Source organism: Orycteropus afer, unplaced genomic scaffold (genome assembly GCF_000298275.1).
Source record: "Orycteropus afer afer isolate SDZICR_OR568_19922 unplaced genomic scaffold, OryAfe1.0 scaffold00010, whole genome shotgun sequence".
NCBI classification, from domain to species: Eukaryota; Metazoa; Chordata; class Mammalia; order Tubulidentata; family Orycteropodidae; genus Orycteropus; species Orycteropus afer.
In genome coordinates, this window is record NW_006921597.1 from 19,039,850 (window position 1) to 19,055,403 (window position 15,554).

At 55.8% G+C, this 15,554-nt stretch overlaps 1 protein-coding gene across 1 annotated transcript; it reads left to right on the top strand.

The window, feature by feature from the left end:
- Positions 1-842: 842 nt before the first annotated feature.
- ALX3 (ALX homeobox 3) lies at positions 843-10,357 on the top strand. Its single transcript, XM_007949541.2, has 4 exons — positions 843-1,122; positions 6,517-6,833; positions 9,517-9,645; positions 10,049-10,357. The coding sequence occupies exons 1-4, from the start codon at positions 846-848 to the stop codon at positions 10,355-10,357; spliced, it is 1,032 nt and encodes a 343-aa protein (XP_007947732.1). The 5' UTR covers positions 843-845.
- The last annotated feature ends 5,197 nt before the right edge of the window (positions 10,358-15,554 follow it).

Sequence of the window (15,554 nt, forward strand, 5' to 3'; positions counted from 1 at the left end):
CTGAAACCCACCAAGAATATACAGAAGGACCCCCTAGAGCTTAGTTAGGTCCAACCTCCACATTCACAGAAGAGGACACTAAATGATCACTTCAAGGTTCCACAGCTAATTAACCACACTCAGCCAAAGAGCCCAAGCTCTCCATTCCAGTTCGAAGTTATTTCCACACAATCTGACACTGCTCCCAATTATTCTTCTCCCTGTGAGAAACAAGAGCTCTCTAAAGCAAGAATTTTTCTGCTGAGGGCAATGATTTTCCAGCTCCAGTCAGCTTTGCAAAGAGAATTCGGTGAAGTTCCAGCCAACCCTTGGCCTACCCCCCTGAGCTCTCATCCTTGGCTGAAGTCAGGAGACCAGGCCTAAAAGTGTTAGTTGGTTGACAGTTTGGGAGTGTGGGAAGGTATTTCTGTTCCCCGCACCACTTCATCTCTCTAGGGCCAAGAAAGAACCTCTAGGCTGAGCCTCAAGACCAAGAGTGCTTCTCAGAGCGTGGGACTCAGCCGGATGAGCAGACAAAAGGGATCTCGCTGACTCCCCGCAGGTCCTTGGGAAGAGGCGCTTCCGCCCCCTCTTCGGGGTTGCCTGAGATAGGGAGCTTCGGGTGAATCAGGGGGCTCCCGGACTCCGAGGGGTTAACCCGCGCGAGGCCGCACGTGACGTGAATGGTTCCAGCATTAAGTCAGAGGCGCGGCCCCCTCTCCTGCCCCCCCGCCCCCCGCGGCGCGCGCCGCTCCCGGGGGCTCCGCGCCCCCGCGCCCAGGTCCCTCCCCCTCGGCGGGCGCACACAGGCCGCCCGGGCAACGCAAGCGCTGGAGCCCCCGCCGGCCTGTGCGCCCCTAGCCGGCATGGACCCCGAGCGCTGCGCGCCTTTCGGCGTGGGGCCGGGGCCCGGCTCCTACGCGGCCGCAGGGGATGATCCTCCAGGCCCCCAGGGGACCCCGGCCGCTGCACCTCACCTGCACCCCGCGCAGTCCCGCGCCCCGCGGCTGAGCCGCTTTCCGGCCTGCGGGCCCCTGGAGCCCTATCTTCCAGAGCCCGCCAAACCACCAGCCAAGTACCTGCAGGACCTCGGGCCCAGCCTGGCGCTCAACGGCGGCCACTTCTACGAGGGCTCCGCGGAAGGTAACGCGCGGTGCGGTGCGCGAGCCCTAGCGCGCAGCTCCGACCCTCTCTGTTGCTTCCTTAATTGGGCCAGCCCGGGCCTCCAAGCTTCGCTTCCCCGCTGCCTATTTCTCATCTTTTGCTCTTCTCGTCGCCAACTGGTTTCTCTGGCCGGCGCTGGCCCGGGTCCGGCAAAGACCATCGAGGTGTGGGAGCCAGAGCCATCCCTACCTACCCCCGGCGGCGGGAAGCGGGGCTAGAGGTTGCGGGAGGGTGGGGCAGCGAAGGCCCCTGGCCCAGCTGGGCTGGAAGGCTGCTGGAGCCGGGGAAGAGAGATCGTGCTCACTTAGTGTTGAACTGAGACTGTCGCAGCCCGAACCAGAAGCCTTGAACTCGGTCCGGGCGCTGCATTAAGTCTTTGGCCCTGACACTGGGAGAGAAGCGCGGCTTTTGTGTTTGGCGCCCGTTGAGGGCCCTGAAGCTGGGCCCCAACCTAGAGTGGCCAAACCAGGCTCAGCCGGGGGCTGCGGCCTTGTCTCCGCAGGTTTCTCGTCCTTGGGCCCAGCCTCTGCGGGAAGAGCACTGGCTTTAAGTACTCGCCAGAGGGGCAGCGGCTGGCCTGTAGTGCCGAGGACATTCTGAATCCGAAATAATTGTGTTCTTGTTTCTCAGAGTAACCTGGCCTTTCTGTCATTTTGCGCGGTGGTGGCCACTCTTCTCGCAGTCTTGGCTTCCCCACAAGGGATCGCCATCACTGGGCCGTCGGGAGCAGCCCCGGGCGGGCCTAGTCTCTAGGCGCTTCGGCCTCCTGGAATGGGACCCTGCGTGCAAAGGTTGGTCTGGCCGTGCCTGAGCGCCTAGCTTTGGCAGGCTGATCCACAGCCTGCTGAGGCCCCGCGTACCCGCTGACCTGTAGAAGTCTCGGCGCCCGCGGCCCTGTTGCATCTGCGTTGCCACATCCCACAACGTAGGCCCAGAAATGGGTCATTCAACTGCGCCTTCGCCCCACTGGCGCCTCGCGGGCCTCCACGAGTGGCCGGCAGCTCTAGCCTTCGCCCAGCCAGGAGTCAGGGAATGTGTAGAGGAGGGCGGGGAGGTGTGTGTGGGTCATCGGAGGAAATGAGCGAGTCCGCATTGCTTCGTGCCTGTGCCCTTTGAAAGAGGCTCTCCTGATAAAAACCACAGTTGAGACTTAATGAGAAGCAGTTGGCCTGGCTCCTCTGATCCCAGCCAGACGGCGGCGGCTGCGCAGCGCCGTAAGCACCGCCAGAGACAGGTAGCCGGGCTGGCTCAGCGCGTTGCGTAGTGCCGGGTACCCCAGCCGGCCTGCGTTGGGGCTGAGCGCCAGATCCGGCACGGACCGCCCGGGGCGGGACGAACTATGGAGAGAACCCCGCGAAACCAGCTGCCTGGAGGAACCCACAGACCTCGGCTCCGGCTGCGAGGATATTGTCGACAACGAAATGCGGGGAAAGAAAACCAGAAAGTGTGAATAACAACAACAAAAAAGGGAAAGTGAATCGAACAAAACAGCAGAAGAGAGCCGCGAAAACGAGAGATAAACGGCAGCAGGCGAGCTGGCCAGACGGAACGTTATAAACGAAAAAATAAACAATGCAAGAGGAAGATCGAACGAAGCGGGTAAATGGAAGAGGCAAAGGATGAAGAGCGACGGAGCAGACAAAACGAAAGAAAAAGAGAACATCCTAAAAGAGCCAACAAAAAACAAAAAGAGCAGGAAAATGTAAAATGAGAACAAGAGGGAGAAAAAAACTAAGGAGTCAAGTTGAGCAGGGGACAAGTCAAACGAAAAGGCGGCGTGGCGTCTGCGAGCGCAGCCCGGGGTAGAGACCAGACCGCCGCTCGCCTGTCGGATGCCCTGGCCTGAGCTCGGCTTGCGGGCCACAAGAGTCCCCGCGGCGGAGCTGGCTTGAGAGCGACGCGAGGGCGGCCAAGCTGCCTGCTGGGGAGGGACAGCCCCGGGGCTCAGGCGGCGCAGGCCGGTGGGTGGGAAATGGCTGGCGAAAGGAGAATCGGCCTTATCTCCCGGCTTTTTAATAAGGGATACCGAGCGTTTCCAGTTCAGACCAGTGAGCGCGCAGCTGCGCCCCATCTGCGGCGCGATCGTTGCCTCCGCCAGGCAGTTGCGCGCGAGTGTGTGGCGCACCGCGATCTTCTCCCACCAGTGGTCCGCGCAACCTCAGGCCGCCCTCTACAGAGACGCCCAGCCGCGCTCTGGGCCCAGGCCGCGTCCTTGGTAGTGCCAGCCACTTGGCGCATGACTGCTCTGAGGACGGGAGACGTACCCAGCCACCCTCTCAGGGGACCTCTCAGAACTTGTCCCGGAGCTCTCGGAATGCACCCCTCCGGGACGTGACTCCCACTTGGGTTTTGTCCCCACCACCACCAAGGAAGGCACTGAGCCTGTTGGACGACAAGGGCCGCTATCAGCGGGTGGACAGCGCACCTTCGAGGAGAATTGTAAATGTGGACCCTCAACTGAGACCCCTAGGGAGAATGCCAATGCCAGGCGCTTAAGTTCACTGAGGCGGGGGGGAGGGTGGGGCGCGGGGGAAAAGCCTCTTTGGCTCCGGAGCCTAGGCCGCAGCAAGCTCTGATCTGCAGTTTCAGCCAGCGAGAGGGAATGGCGCGGACTCGGAGTAAGGCTGCAGCGAAAACTGAAGACCCAGCGGCCTCAGTAGATGACTGCCATGGGGACAGTGGGAGAAACAGTAGGCTGCCTGGAGCCGTGTTCCCTGGGTCTGGCCCCAGGTGCGGCTCTCCGGATGCACAGTGGCAGGCATCCAAACGGGCTGCTGGGGAGAGTCCACTACCACTGGTGGACTGGACTCTGGGAGCCAGAGGAGGGAGCCATATAGTGAAGTGGGGTCAGGGATGGGCTCCATTGCCTGCCTCAGAGACCTTGTCCTCTCCTGTTGCACGTACCTGTGCTATGTACTTATATACCACCCTGTGTTAGTGGGGTCGTGCTTTGTGCAAGCCAGGAGTCCCAGGTCTAAATTCTAACATGGTACTCCCCTTTAACTGTGCAGTGTGTGGACCAGATGCAAGCAACTGTTATACACACACAGCCTGTACTTACCTTGAGGGCACCCTGGGCGTTAAAGAGTGGCCTTCCCCTTGTAAGCTTAAACTCAAAACTGGTAGCTCCAATTCCTGGTCTGCCTTTCCTTGTTTGCTGCCTTCCATTTATCCAACTTGTATCTTTCTCTTTTGGACCTTGCTCCTCAGGAGGCTGCTTGGTATTGTCTGAGGAGTGCCTCTGTTCCTGAAGCGGGGTGCTGCCCTCCCCCTGGAGTCTTCCAGGCAGATCAAGGAGATTTCAGGGAGTGGAAGAGAGCTAGGAGAAGTTCTCTGGCCCCCGAAAGGGCTTAGAATGGGGAGTGGTGGGAGGCAAGCAAAGGTCAGCAGCCTTGGCCTCTTTTCTTGGGTAAAAGCTCTGAGAAGTTCTGCTGCACTTTCATCCCTTGACCCTGACAGCCAAGTGGTTTGTGGTCAAGAAGGCAAGCCCCAGGGCCCCCGGTTCTGGTCACTGCCTCTGAGCGGGTCCTATTTGAACAGACCCTGAGGGGCCAGGAGGCAGATATGCAAACCATAGAGTCTGGGCTTTAGGGGGGGGTCTCTCAGTTATGTCAGTGTTCCCCGAACCTAGTCCTGCCCCCCCACAGTCCTGAGTCACTCACTACTGCCTGGCATACAACTGGGATCCAGGGCCTCCCTCTGAACCCACAACAAGGAACTCTTCCCTCTCAGGCTGCACATTTTGAGGGCTTACCAATTGCAAGGAGTTCCCTTCCAGTCACCCTGGTTTCCTAGACAGTTTTCAGTGATTAGGTTCAATGTCCTTGAGTTCCCTTTCCTAACCTGCCATATGGAACTACCCTGATAACCAACATGTGTTTGCCAGAAATGGAAGTCAGGGCTCAGAGTATTGTCTTCTCTCTGCTCCACCTGAGTTACGAGTTATCAGCTGGTACCTGGGCTGTCACTGTGTCACTTCTTGTACAGGCCTGGCAGATCCCCCAAAGCCAGATCCAACCTGACTCTCCCAGGCCTCCAGGATGCATTGACAATGTGGAGGTGAGGTCATAGCCTAGTGGTGCTGGGAGGGCACTGACCACCTTTCAGCAGGTGATGGGAAGAGAACCCATCTTATCCTCAACAGTGCAGAGAGGGACTCATCAGATACCAAGAAGCCTGTCTCTCTTGTCCCAGGCTTCCTCTGACTAGCTGTGATCCTGGGGTAGAAACTGCCTCTCTGTGCCAGCAACCTTGGGCCTCCTGGGAGCTGGGCCCCTGCTGGGGATGGGACCAGGGCCAGGGAAAGGGCTGTGTGAGTCAGTGGGGCGTCTTCGTGGCGTCGCCTCTGCCATCCCAGTGGACTGCTGAGGAGGGATTTCATGGGATGTTGCCGGGGGTCCTCGCCAGAGGCAGAGGGCGGGGTGATCGGGGTGACCTATTTTTCACCATGTCCCAGTCATGGTGGGTCTCCGCCAAGCTTCCCAAGTGAGGGTTAGCACGTCAGAGTGGGACTGCTGGGAACAGTTCCCAGTCTGCTGTAGGGTCACCCCTCCTTGTTAATCACAGCTATGGAGGCAGCCTGCCCTCCTGAGGAGGGAAGGGCAAGGCAAGGAGCATGATGAGGAAAAGGGATCTGTGGTCATTGTAACACGGTCCCCAATTCTCTTTTTCCCCTCATTACCTACCTCCTGCCTTTCTTCTCATGCTTGAGCTTAAATCCTTTCCAAGACATCACAATTTTAGGAGTGATAGAGAGAGACCAGCTCTCTGGAAGTTTCTTTGCCCTGTCTTGCCCCTTACACCCCAGGGCTGGGAGATTTGACATTGACTTAAGAACTGGGGTTCAGAGCAGGAGGCACAATCAGACCTTCCCTCTACCTGCCTGATCCTGCGAGCAGGGGTGTGGGCATAAGAGCATGGGAACCAAGGCCTGCAGTCAGGGACACAAAAGCACTGCCTGGCAAGGGTGGGAGATGTCAACCACCCCACCCTCACTCCCTCTCCCCACCCCCAGCCTCAGCCCTGCGAGAGTGGTGGTCTCTGCCATGGTGCCAATCCTGGCACCTCCACACCCTGTGGGATGCACTACCACGGAGCGATTCCCTGAAATGAGCCCCTCACCCCCACCCCCGGCCCCACAGATCCTACCAGACCACAGAGCACATGGCTCCCCAGGGCCCCCTCCCCAGCCAGAGGCTCAGCAAGCAGGCCTCAGAATGCCAGGCTCCCGTGGAGGGTGACTGCCCTGAGGAAGGGAAGGGAAAGGAAGGGGGAGGCGGGGACTGAGGCGTCAACGTTCTTCCCCTCCCTCCATTCCACCCACAAAACCCCCTGGTTCCGTTTCCATCCTCCTTTTTGTGTTTTCCATTGCAGCTGAGGAGAAGGCCGCCAAAGCTGCCAGCTTTCCCCAGCTGCCCTTGGACTGCCGAGGAGGCCCCAGGGACGGGCCCTCTAACTTGCAAGGCTCTCCAGGCCCCTGCCTGGCCAGCCTGCGTGTCCCCCTGTCCCCTGGACTCCCTGAGTCCATGGAGTTGGCCAAGAACAAGAGCAAGAAGCGCCGTAACCGCACAACCTTCAGCACATTCCAGCTGGAAGAGCTGGAGAAGGTCTTCCAGAAAACCCACTACCCTGACGTGTATGCCCGGGAGCAGCTGGCTCTGCGCACGGACCTGACGGAGGCCCGAGTACAGGTGAGGGCACCATGTGCAAGAGGCTCTCTGACTGCTTCAACCCACCGAGATGTAGGCCAGACCATAGGTGGGCTTGGAGTGGTGGGTCCTAGTGCCTCACAGACCTGGCTTCCCCAGCCTGCCCCTTCTGGGCTTACCCTCCCAGCCCAGTTCCTCTGCAGCCACAGGTTTTTCCAGCCCAAGTTGAGGTTTATGCAATGGGAGAGGGCCAGGCAGTATATTGGGGTAATGGCCCCTTGGAATCAAAAGACCTGTGTGAGAGCCCCAGCTCTGCCATTTACTAGCTGACTGGGTGACTTTTAAGCATGTCATTGAATTTCTCAACCTCAGTTTCCCAATTTGTCAAAGGAAATGATAGTACCACCTGTTTAGGGGGTATCTTGAGGATCACAGATATGGCAACATTTTGGAAGCAGTGAAGTGCTAAACATGTATCAGGGCTGCATCTGAGGTCAGTGTGACTGACCAGAATGGGAGGGGCCCCACTAGAGGATCTTAGGATCAGTGACCCTCAAAGTCATCCTGGGCCGACAGCCTTCAGTCCCTGCCAGCTGCCAGACCATGGCTAGGGGAGCTTGGTTGGGCCCCTCCCCACTCCAGCAACTCCTTCCAACAGAGACCAGGCCCCAGGGCTTCCTGGTTGAGGCCCCTCCAACATCACACAGGGTGGAGCCCAATCTGTGGGGATGGGTGGGGTAGGGTTGCTGGGAACCAGGGAGAGGCAAAAGGGAAGGGAAGTCCTTGTCGGAGAAACATTGGAAGTGAGAAGGAAGTGAGAAAGATCATGAAGGTGGCAAGCAGGGGTTGGGAAGAGAGAAGGTGACTTCAGTATAAGCCTGCCCCAAGAGGAAGATAGCCACTCCCTTGCTTGGATCCATAGCAGGTCCCTGATGCCAAGCGGGGGCACTGGGAGAAGACTTGGGTTGGGCTTCCAGGGAGGAGGGGAGAGGCAGTGACCTTTCACACTGAGGAGTCTCTGCTTCTCCCACCACCAGGGAACTGCATAGTAGCGAAGCTTATGCTTATCACATCCTGCATGGGGCCCTTCCAGAGACTCTTTTGGAAGGTGCTGAGGGGCAGGCCCAGTATATAAAGAAATCAGCTGCCTTCTAGAAGAGCAGGCCCTACAACGGGATCCAACATAGGGCCAGAGGGCCCTGGGCTGTTTCCCTTTCTTGGCTGGGTCCTCTTGTTGATTTTGTCCCTCCAAGAGGCCCCTGAAACAAATTTCTGGGACTGTCTCCTGGGATCATCATGTCCTGGGATCATCAGGGTGAGAGACCCAGCAATGAAGACAACCTCAGATCACACAAACCATAGAAGTCCAAAATGCCTCAGCAGGCCTCTGGAGGGAGCTGCTTTGATGATGTGGAAAGCATATTCCCCCACTCCTCTCCTAGGCCTTTTCAGGAGAAAAGGAAGGATGGGATCAGGGTGCAGAAGGGTAGCCATGAGGCTTAGAATTTGTAGAATCTTCCCCAATGATTGAGGCCCTAGAGTATGATCCAAGTAAGACCACACACCAGACAATGCAGAGGGCAGGCCCAGAGCCCAGGCAGAGGCTGCAGTGGGGACTCTTGGGAAAAGTGGGTAGTGACAGGGAAGTGAGTTCAGTTGGCAGTAATCAGATTCTCTTACTCCAGGCTCCTAGTGCTTTCAGGGGAAGGAGAGTGAAAAGAAATTCAGGCTCTGGTGGTGAAGTGCTTAAAGCATTGGGCTGTTAACCAAAAGGTTGGTGGTTTGAACTGACCAGCTGCAGGACAAAGATGAAGCAGTCTGCTTCTTTAAAGATTTACAGCCTTGGAAACCCTATGGGGCAGTTCTACTCTGTCCTATAGGGTCACTGTGAGTTAGAATTGACCTGATGGCAGTGGGAATCTGGAGTGGCCTTTCCCTGACTTTGTCTTAGGCCTGCTCTGGGATCTCTGCAACCTAGGAGTATGCACAGCTTCTTACCTCTCCGGACCGTTGACCCTGGTTCAGGTGCCTTACCTGCCTGCATCTAAGTAGGAATGATCCAGCTCAGATATACTGGGGAATGGGGTGGGGGTGGGGGACTGGGTAGCCCAGGTAGGAAAAACCTAAGCAAAGACAGGAGGATTGAGATAGCAGAGTGTTTAGAAGGAGAGCTGGGGCAGGGACTTGGAGGCAACTGGAAAGAGATGAGGGCATAGACAGGGGCAGGGGCCAGTCCCAAGGGCTCTTGTTAAGAAGATGGGCTCTGGGCTGAAGTCACTAGGGAGCTAATGAGAGTTTGAGCAGAATAGTGACCAGAACAGAAATGTGGTTCAAATTCCTTGGGTGCTGTGAAATGGTGAGTTGAAAAAGGAAATGAGGCAGAGGGACTAGACAGCCCAACATACTTGCACAGGTACACAACTCCACCCCTGAGGCCCAGGGACAGTGCTGACACCCATACCAGACCCAGCCAGGCTGGAGAACTAGAGAGGGTGACTCAGCCTTGTTAGTGGCAGCCCAGGGGGCCCATGAGGCCAGAAAACTGTGGGTGGGGTCTCTCCCAGGTTCCATCCCAGGCTCTATGGCCCTGAGTGCTGTGTGCATTTACAAGCCCCTGCAGCTCAAGATCCCCCAGCCTAGGCCAGCTCCCTACTCAATAGAACAACACAACCACTGACTGTGTCCTGAGGTCTCCCCACTCAGTTCCTCCCATCCCTGCCCCCAGGTCTGGTTCCAGAATCGAAGAGCCAAATGGCGTAAACGCGAGCGTTATGGGAAGATACAGGAGGGGCGAAACCCCTTCACGACTGCCTATGACATCTCTGTGTTGCCCCGCACCAACAGCCACTCCCAGGTGAGACCCCACTCCACCCCCAAGTCAGGGCCTGGATATGTCCCACAGGGCAGAGTATGGGCTCTGGCCCACAAAGACCTGGGGCAGTGTTAGGGCTCTGCATGACCTTAGGCAACTCACATAACTTCTTCCTCTGCAAAATGAGGCCTTGTGAATGATCCCTGCAGAGCACCTGTTATATAGCACCTGGCACAAAGGAACCACTGAAGGTCTCACTTGGAGAAGCAGTGGTAGGGGCCTCCTGAGATGCTGCTGCTAGTGTGGGGGACTAGGAGGGAATAGATTCAGAATCTGAGCCAAGTGGAAGTTTCTTGGGCCCCAGGGGTACAGAGAGAGTTCCTGGGTAAGGGAGGCAGCCTCTGGAGCTACAGTTCACGGGCCTTCTTTATTCCTTTCTTTTTAGCTGCAGAACTCCCTGTGGCCTAGCCCAGGGGCAGGGAGCCCTGGGGGCCCCTGCCTGGTTTCTCCAGAGGGCATCCCCTCCCCGTGCATGTCCCCGTACTCCCACTCCCATGGGAGCATGGCTGGTTTCATGGGGGTGCCATCCTCCCCTGGAGCCCACCCTGGCATCTACTCCATCCACGGCTTTTCCCCCACCCTGGGGGGCCACAGCTTTGAGCCCTCTCCGGACAGCAACTACAAGTCTCCAGGCCTCGTCTCACTCAGGGTGAAGCCCAAGGACCCACCCAGCTTGCTGAACTGGACAACGTGATGGGCCGTGTGACACACAGACTGAGCCGCTCAGCCCCTTTTTTGTTCCCAGCTGCTCCCACCCCACCCTTGCCTGGACCCCAGAGAGGATACACCTCTGCCTCCAGCCCCACTTGGTTTCTGGAGGCCTGGGCAGAGCAGCTGGGACCCTCAGCTACAGGGTTGTTTCTCCGAGAATAATGTGGGACTGCCCAGAACAGTGTGGGCTTCAAAGCAGGTGCCCAGGCCTCTTCCTATGACATACTGGATTCCCTCACCCAAACTGGCCTAGAGGGAAGAAGACACTGCCCTGCTTCCTCCAGACTTTGTCCAAGTCTGTATCCCTCCAGCTGAAATGGCTTAATTGGATCCTCATTCAGGGAACCCAGGAGAATGGGAGGAGGGGGATGCAGATGAACTGAGCTTCATGCGAAGTCCAGAAAACCAAAAGCAAAGTCATGTTTGACCACCTCAGGCCAGCCTCCTGTCCCCCTTCCTATCACCAGGGGCATGAGCCCAGGGTCCTGGCACTGACAAAGGCCTAGAAGCTGGTATCTTCAGAGGGCATCTCCTCCCCGTACATGTCTCTCTACTCCCACTCCCATGGGAGCATGGCTGACTTCATGGGGGTGCCAGCCTCCCCAGGAGCCCACCCTGGCATCTACTCCATCCACGGCATCAAGGGGTTTCCCCAGTTCCAGCCATGCCTGCCTCCTGCTCCATGGTTCCTTCCCTAACATGCTGTGGAGCTCCCTTCCCCTTTTAAGGGGGCAGAAATTCCACCAGAAATCACCAAACTGTGGCTTCTTCCATAGCATCAAGCCAGAACTAAACCATGAAAACCATAGGCTGCCTTGGTCTCTTCATTGGATGTTGGCGAGAATAAAACAGATCTCCATAGACTCCAGGCCCTGAGATCCTGATCCCCACTTTTGTAAGGATAATTTTGTAAAAAATGAGCTGCCTAGCATAACAATAAAGGTGGTGGTATTTTTTATTCCAGGTGACTGTGTATCCACAGTGCTCAGCTCTTGGCTGCAGTCAGGCTGTCAGACTGCTCTGTACTCAGAATCCAGGCTGGGCCAGGGATCCCAGAGGCTTAGAGGAAGGTGGGCCGGTGGCAGAGCCCTCAAGGCCAAAAGCCAAGTACATTTGATAGGGAAAATTGGGGGTTAGGGGACAGAGATAAGCTTGTGAGCTGACAACAGAAGGGAGGTGAAATGGAAGACCAGGGTGCCCACTGAGGGCTCTGAGCCCCCCATCCACTGGGACCCGGGAGTGGTGGGGGTGGAGCAGCTCCCCTCTCCCAGACGTCCCAGGAGCATGTCTGAGTTGTGGGGCAGAGACGAAAGCCAGGACTCTTTCTTGTGGTTTCAGTGTATTGCCCGTTCTATCCTTCATCCCCACTTTCTGCCTTATCTCCTCAGCTTGCAAGGCAGGAAAAAGTGGGCCAGGCCCTCCCACCCTCCAGTAAACACAACCACATTGCTCAGAAGAGCTTAGCCTTAGCTAGCTGCACCCCCACCCCCACCCCCACCCCATCTCTCAAGCCCAGAGAAACCTAAGCACACAAAGACACATCATTGCCCGGCCATTCCCAGGGAGGCAGCAAGTCCCTAATGAGATGGCAAGACCCTCACTGCCCAAGCACTAAGGCCTGGACTCTTCACTCTGGAACTTTAGTGCATTCCCCAGAGGAAACCAGTGACTTCCCTTCGCTTCCTGCCATTTCTCCTTTCTGCACTGACATTGGTTCTGAGGTCCAGGGGTGAACCCAGGCCCAGGGGGAGGAGGGGACCTATCAGGAAGGGAAGAGAGTCAGGGTAGCTAGGGATGCCTCTCCCTAGCTACCGGTGCTGGATAGACACTCTCACCTAGCTAGTCAGGGATGGAACTACGGCTAAGACCACTGCACTAGAAGTTTCTTCACCCAGTGAGTAGTCAGCACAGTTTTGGACTTCTGCCTCACAAAAAGTCAAAGAGATTGTTTTGTTCTACAAATATTTACTGCTGTGTTTGAGGCACAGTGCTAGGTGCCAGAAACAGAGCAATGGACAAGAAAAACATGGCTCCCTCTCTCACAGCCTAGAAAGATGCATGGAAGAGGGAAGGATCTACAAAAGCCTAAGCAGAGGAAGCAGAAGTGAGGAAGAAGCAGATAAGAGAAGAAATTAAGCAAAGCCAGAGTTGAATGCAGCAAGAAGCAGAGGTGGCAAAGGACAGAAGAGAGCCCTGCTCAGGAGAGGGGCCCTGATGGGGGACGGCACGGGCAGGCCAAAGACCAACTACTGGCTCCAATCCAGGGGCATCTGCCCACAGCTCATATTTTTCTGTCCTGTGGCAGCTAAATGAAGAGAAAGTTAACTTGACAACCGCCCACTTCACACGTAATGAATATGAATGGGCATCCCGGAGCCTGTTCCCCGGGATTATCTGTGAGCTGACAGTCCTCCCTCTGTCTGGGCCATCCCAGCAGCCCTGTCCCCCAGCTAGGGTGCAGGCAGCCCTTCCACCTGCTTCCTATTAGCTGTGCTCCCCTCCTCCCTCACACTCTGGGCATCTCATCCCTGAGGCACAGCCCCCGGGCTCTCCAGGCGCCCTTTCCCCAGTCTCATCAGACCTTAGCCTCATGGTTTTCTCAAGGCAATCTGGGGCTCTGGCCACCTTTCTGGAAAAGGCAAAAAGGAAACAGCCCCACCTGGAATCTCAACCTTAAGAGAGTTGCCAGGCTCAGTCTTCCATTGCTGAGGTCCCAGTGAGGCCCACCCAAAGATTCCAGAGCACTAAATATTAGTCCTGGCAGGGGGACAAGGGGACACCAGGCTGGGATGGAGGACCTTAGCTAGGAGGTCTTTTAGTCCAGGTTTCCCTTCCCCAGGCAAGCAGTGGGAAATGCTTCTCATTAGAAGTAATCTGCCTCCCCTACCTCCCCCAACCACTTACACATCAACCTGAATTACAGCCCCAGAGTGCAGACCCTCTGCCTCTGCAGCCTCAGACAGGCAAGAGCCAAGCATTGTCAGGAACTGGGCCAAACCAGAACACTTCCTTTCAGCAGCAGCAGAGAAGGTACACACCTCAGGCCCTGCTCCCACCCTCCTCACTGCTGCTTCCTGGAGGGCAGTGAGCACAAAGGTGCCCAGTCAATAAGAGGAGCTCTCCCCAGCCCTCTCTCCTCCAATAGGAAGGCATGGGCTAGACCAATCAGCCCCAGGTAGACCCCCGCACCGTCTCTACATTTTTGCTTTCTTGCCTTTATGGTCATCTCTCCACTAATTGTGAGCTGGTTGAGGAAAGGAAAGGACTGTGTCCTATTCATCTGGACACCCTGGGCACCTAGCACAGGGCCTTCAGGGTGTGATGGCAGGGTTGCTAGATGAGTGGCCAGCTCCTGTGAGAAGCCTGGGTCAAACAAGCCAATCTGTCACCAACAAGCCTTGGAACTGTGATCAGGTCCTTCCCTCACCATGCTGGCTCCTGGGCCTGAATGAGGGGTTCACCTGCCCAGGCTCTGAGGCCATTATAGTGTCCTGTGCTTTAGTAAGTTAGAGGAGGGGCTGGGAAAATAAAAGATGAGGAGGGAAGACACAGCCTCAGGCCAGATAGGTTCAGAGACCCAAGCTGCATGGGGTTAGTATGAAAATCCATCCTCCCCAAACTGAACTCCCAAGGCCATATCTTTCCTATCAGTCCTGGCAAGACACAGCAGAAATCCATCATGCACATGAATCGTGTTCAATTCCCTTGCCCTGTGCAAGTTACTTTTGCAGCAAAGGGCCAGTTGGTTGTGAGGCCCTCACATCTCACAGGGCAGTGACCATGAGCAGTATACTGCTGGCTTCCATCCTGGCTACTCGCAACCATGCTGGATCTCCATGGCCTGTCCTGGAAGCCCCAGCAGGACCCAGGCCAGGCTAGCACTAAGTGGAATGACCAACAAAGGGGAGATTCTCCCCCAAATATATTTCCTTTATAAATTAAGACCTCTTGAAGATATAAGAACACCATAAATATGGCTGACAAGAGAAAGGACCTTCAAGCAATCTGAAAAGGACACATACCTTTTCACTACTGTCAGAATGGTAGAATTCTGACACAGAGTCCCAAGACAGAGCTAGGCAGAGGGAGAAGTGTCTACAGATCTGAAGCCGAGTCCAGACTCCTAGAAGCCTCGAACTCCTACCACTTTCCTTGCTTCTCCCTCAGTCATAGGAGGGAGTTCTTAGGCACCTCAACACTCCCTTTCCCACTACAGAGCTAACTCTTGATGATCTGCTTCCCCAGGCTCTGAGCACATGAGCTTCCTTTCAGTCCCAACCACCTGCCTCAGTGAGGGCTAGAGCAGTTGACCCTGCTCTTTGACCTACCCATCCCTCTCTCCCTCCCTCCCTCCCTCTGCAGCACTAAAACTAGTTTGGCTGAGGCTAACTCAGGGATACTACCTAGAGAAACCTAGGGTTCCTACTGCGATTGTATCAAACCCAGGCGCTGCAGGACAACGAATCACTCCAGCCATGCACAGCCCTGGAGCTGGGCCGAAACAATCCCAGATTAATGTGGAGAAAGAACATTTCAAGCAACCTATACATATTGTCCAGCCAACTCTCCTTCCCACCTTTAAATGGGAAACCCAAGCAGTCTTGGAGGGGCAATTGGGTGACCTATCAAAATCCCCTTTCCAGACCTGGAGGAGATATTCAGAGGTCATATTTCCTTCACACAAGGCAATGGGGATTGTTTTTACTTCCTTTTAATGTAAACAGAATACATAAACACATTAAAAACCCCAACGTAACACAAAGAGAAATACACACAGATTTATACAGGTTGTCCTTGGGTTACGAAATCTGTTCCAAAGTGTCTTTAAGTTGAATTTGTAGGTATGCTGGTTCAGGTACAGGGTTCTTATTTAGCCTTACTTTAGTGCAAGAGATAGGAACTCTGGTGGTACAATTGTTAAAGCACTTGGCTGCTAAACCAAAGGTGGATGGTTTGAACCCACTAGCTGCTCCCCAAGAGAAAATGTGGAAATCTGCTCCTGTCACAATTTATAATCTTAGAAACCCTATTGGGCAAGTTCTACTCTGATCTAAAGGGTGATCATGAGTTAGAATCGACTTATTGGGCAGTGGGTTTGGTTTTGGCTTTAGTGCAGGAAAAGCCTTCAGGCCTTTTCCGTCAGTTAAAAGCTACACGAACAGCAAGTGACAGTGATTGTG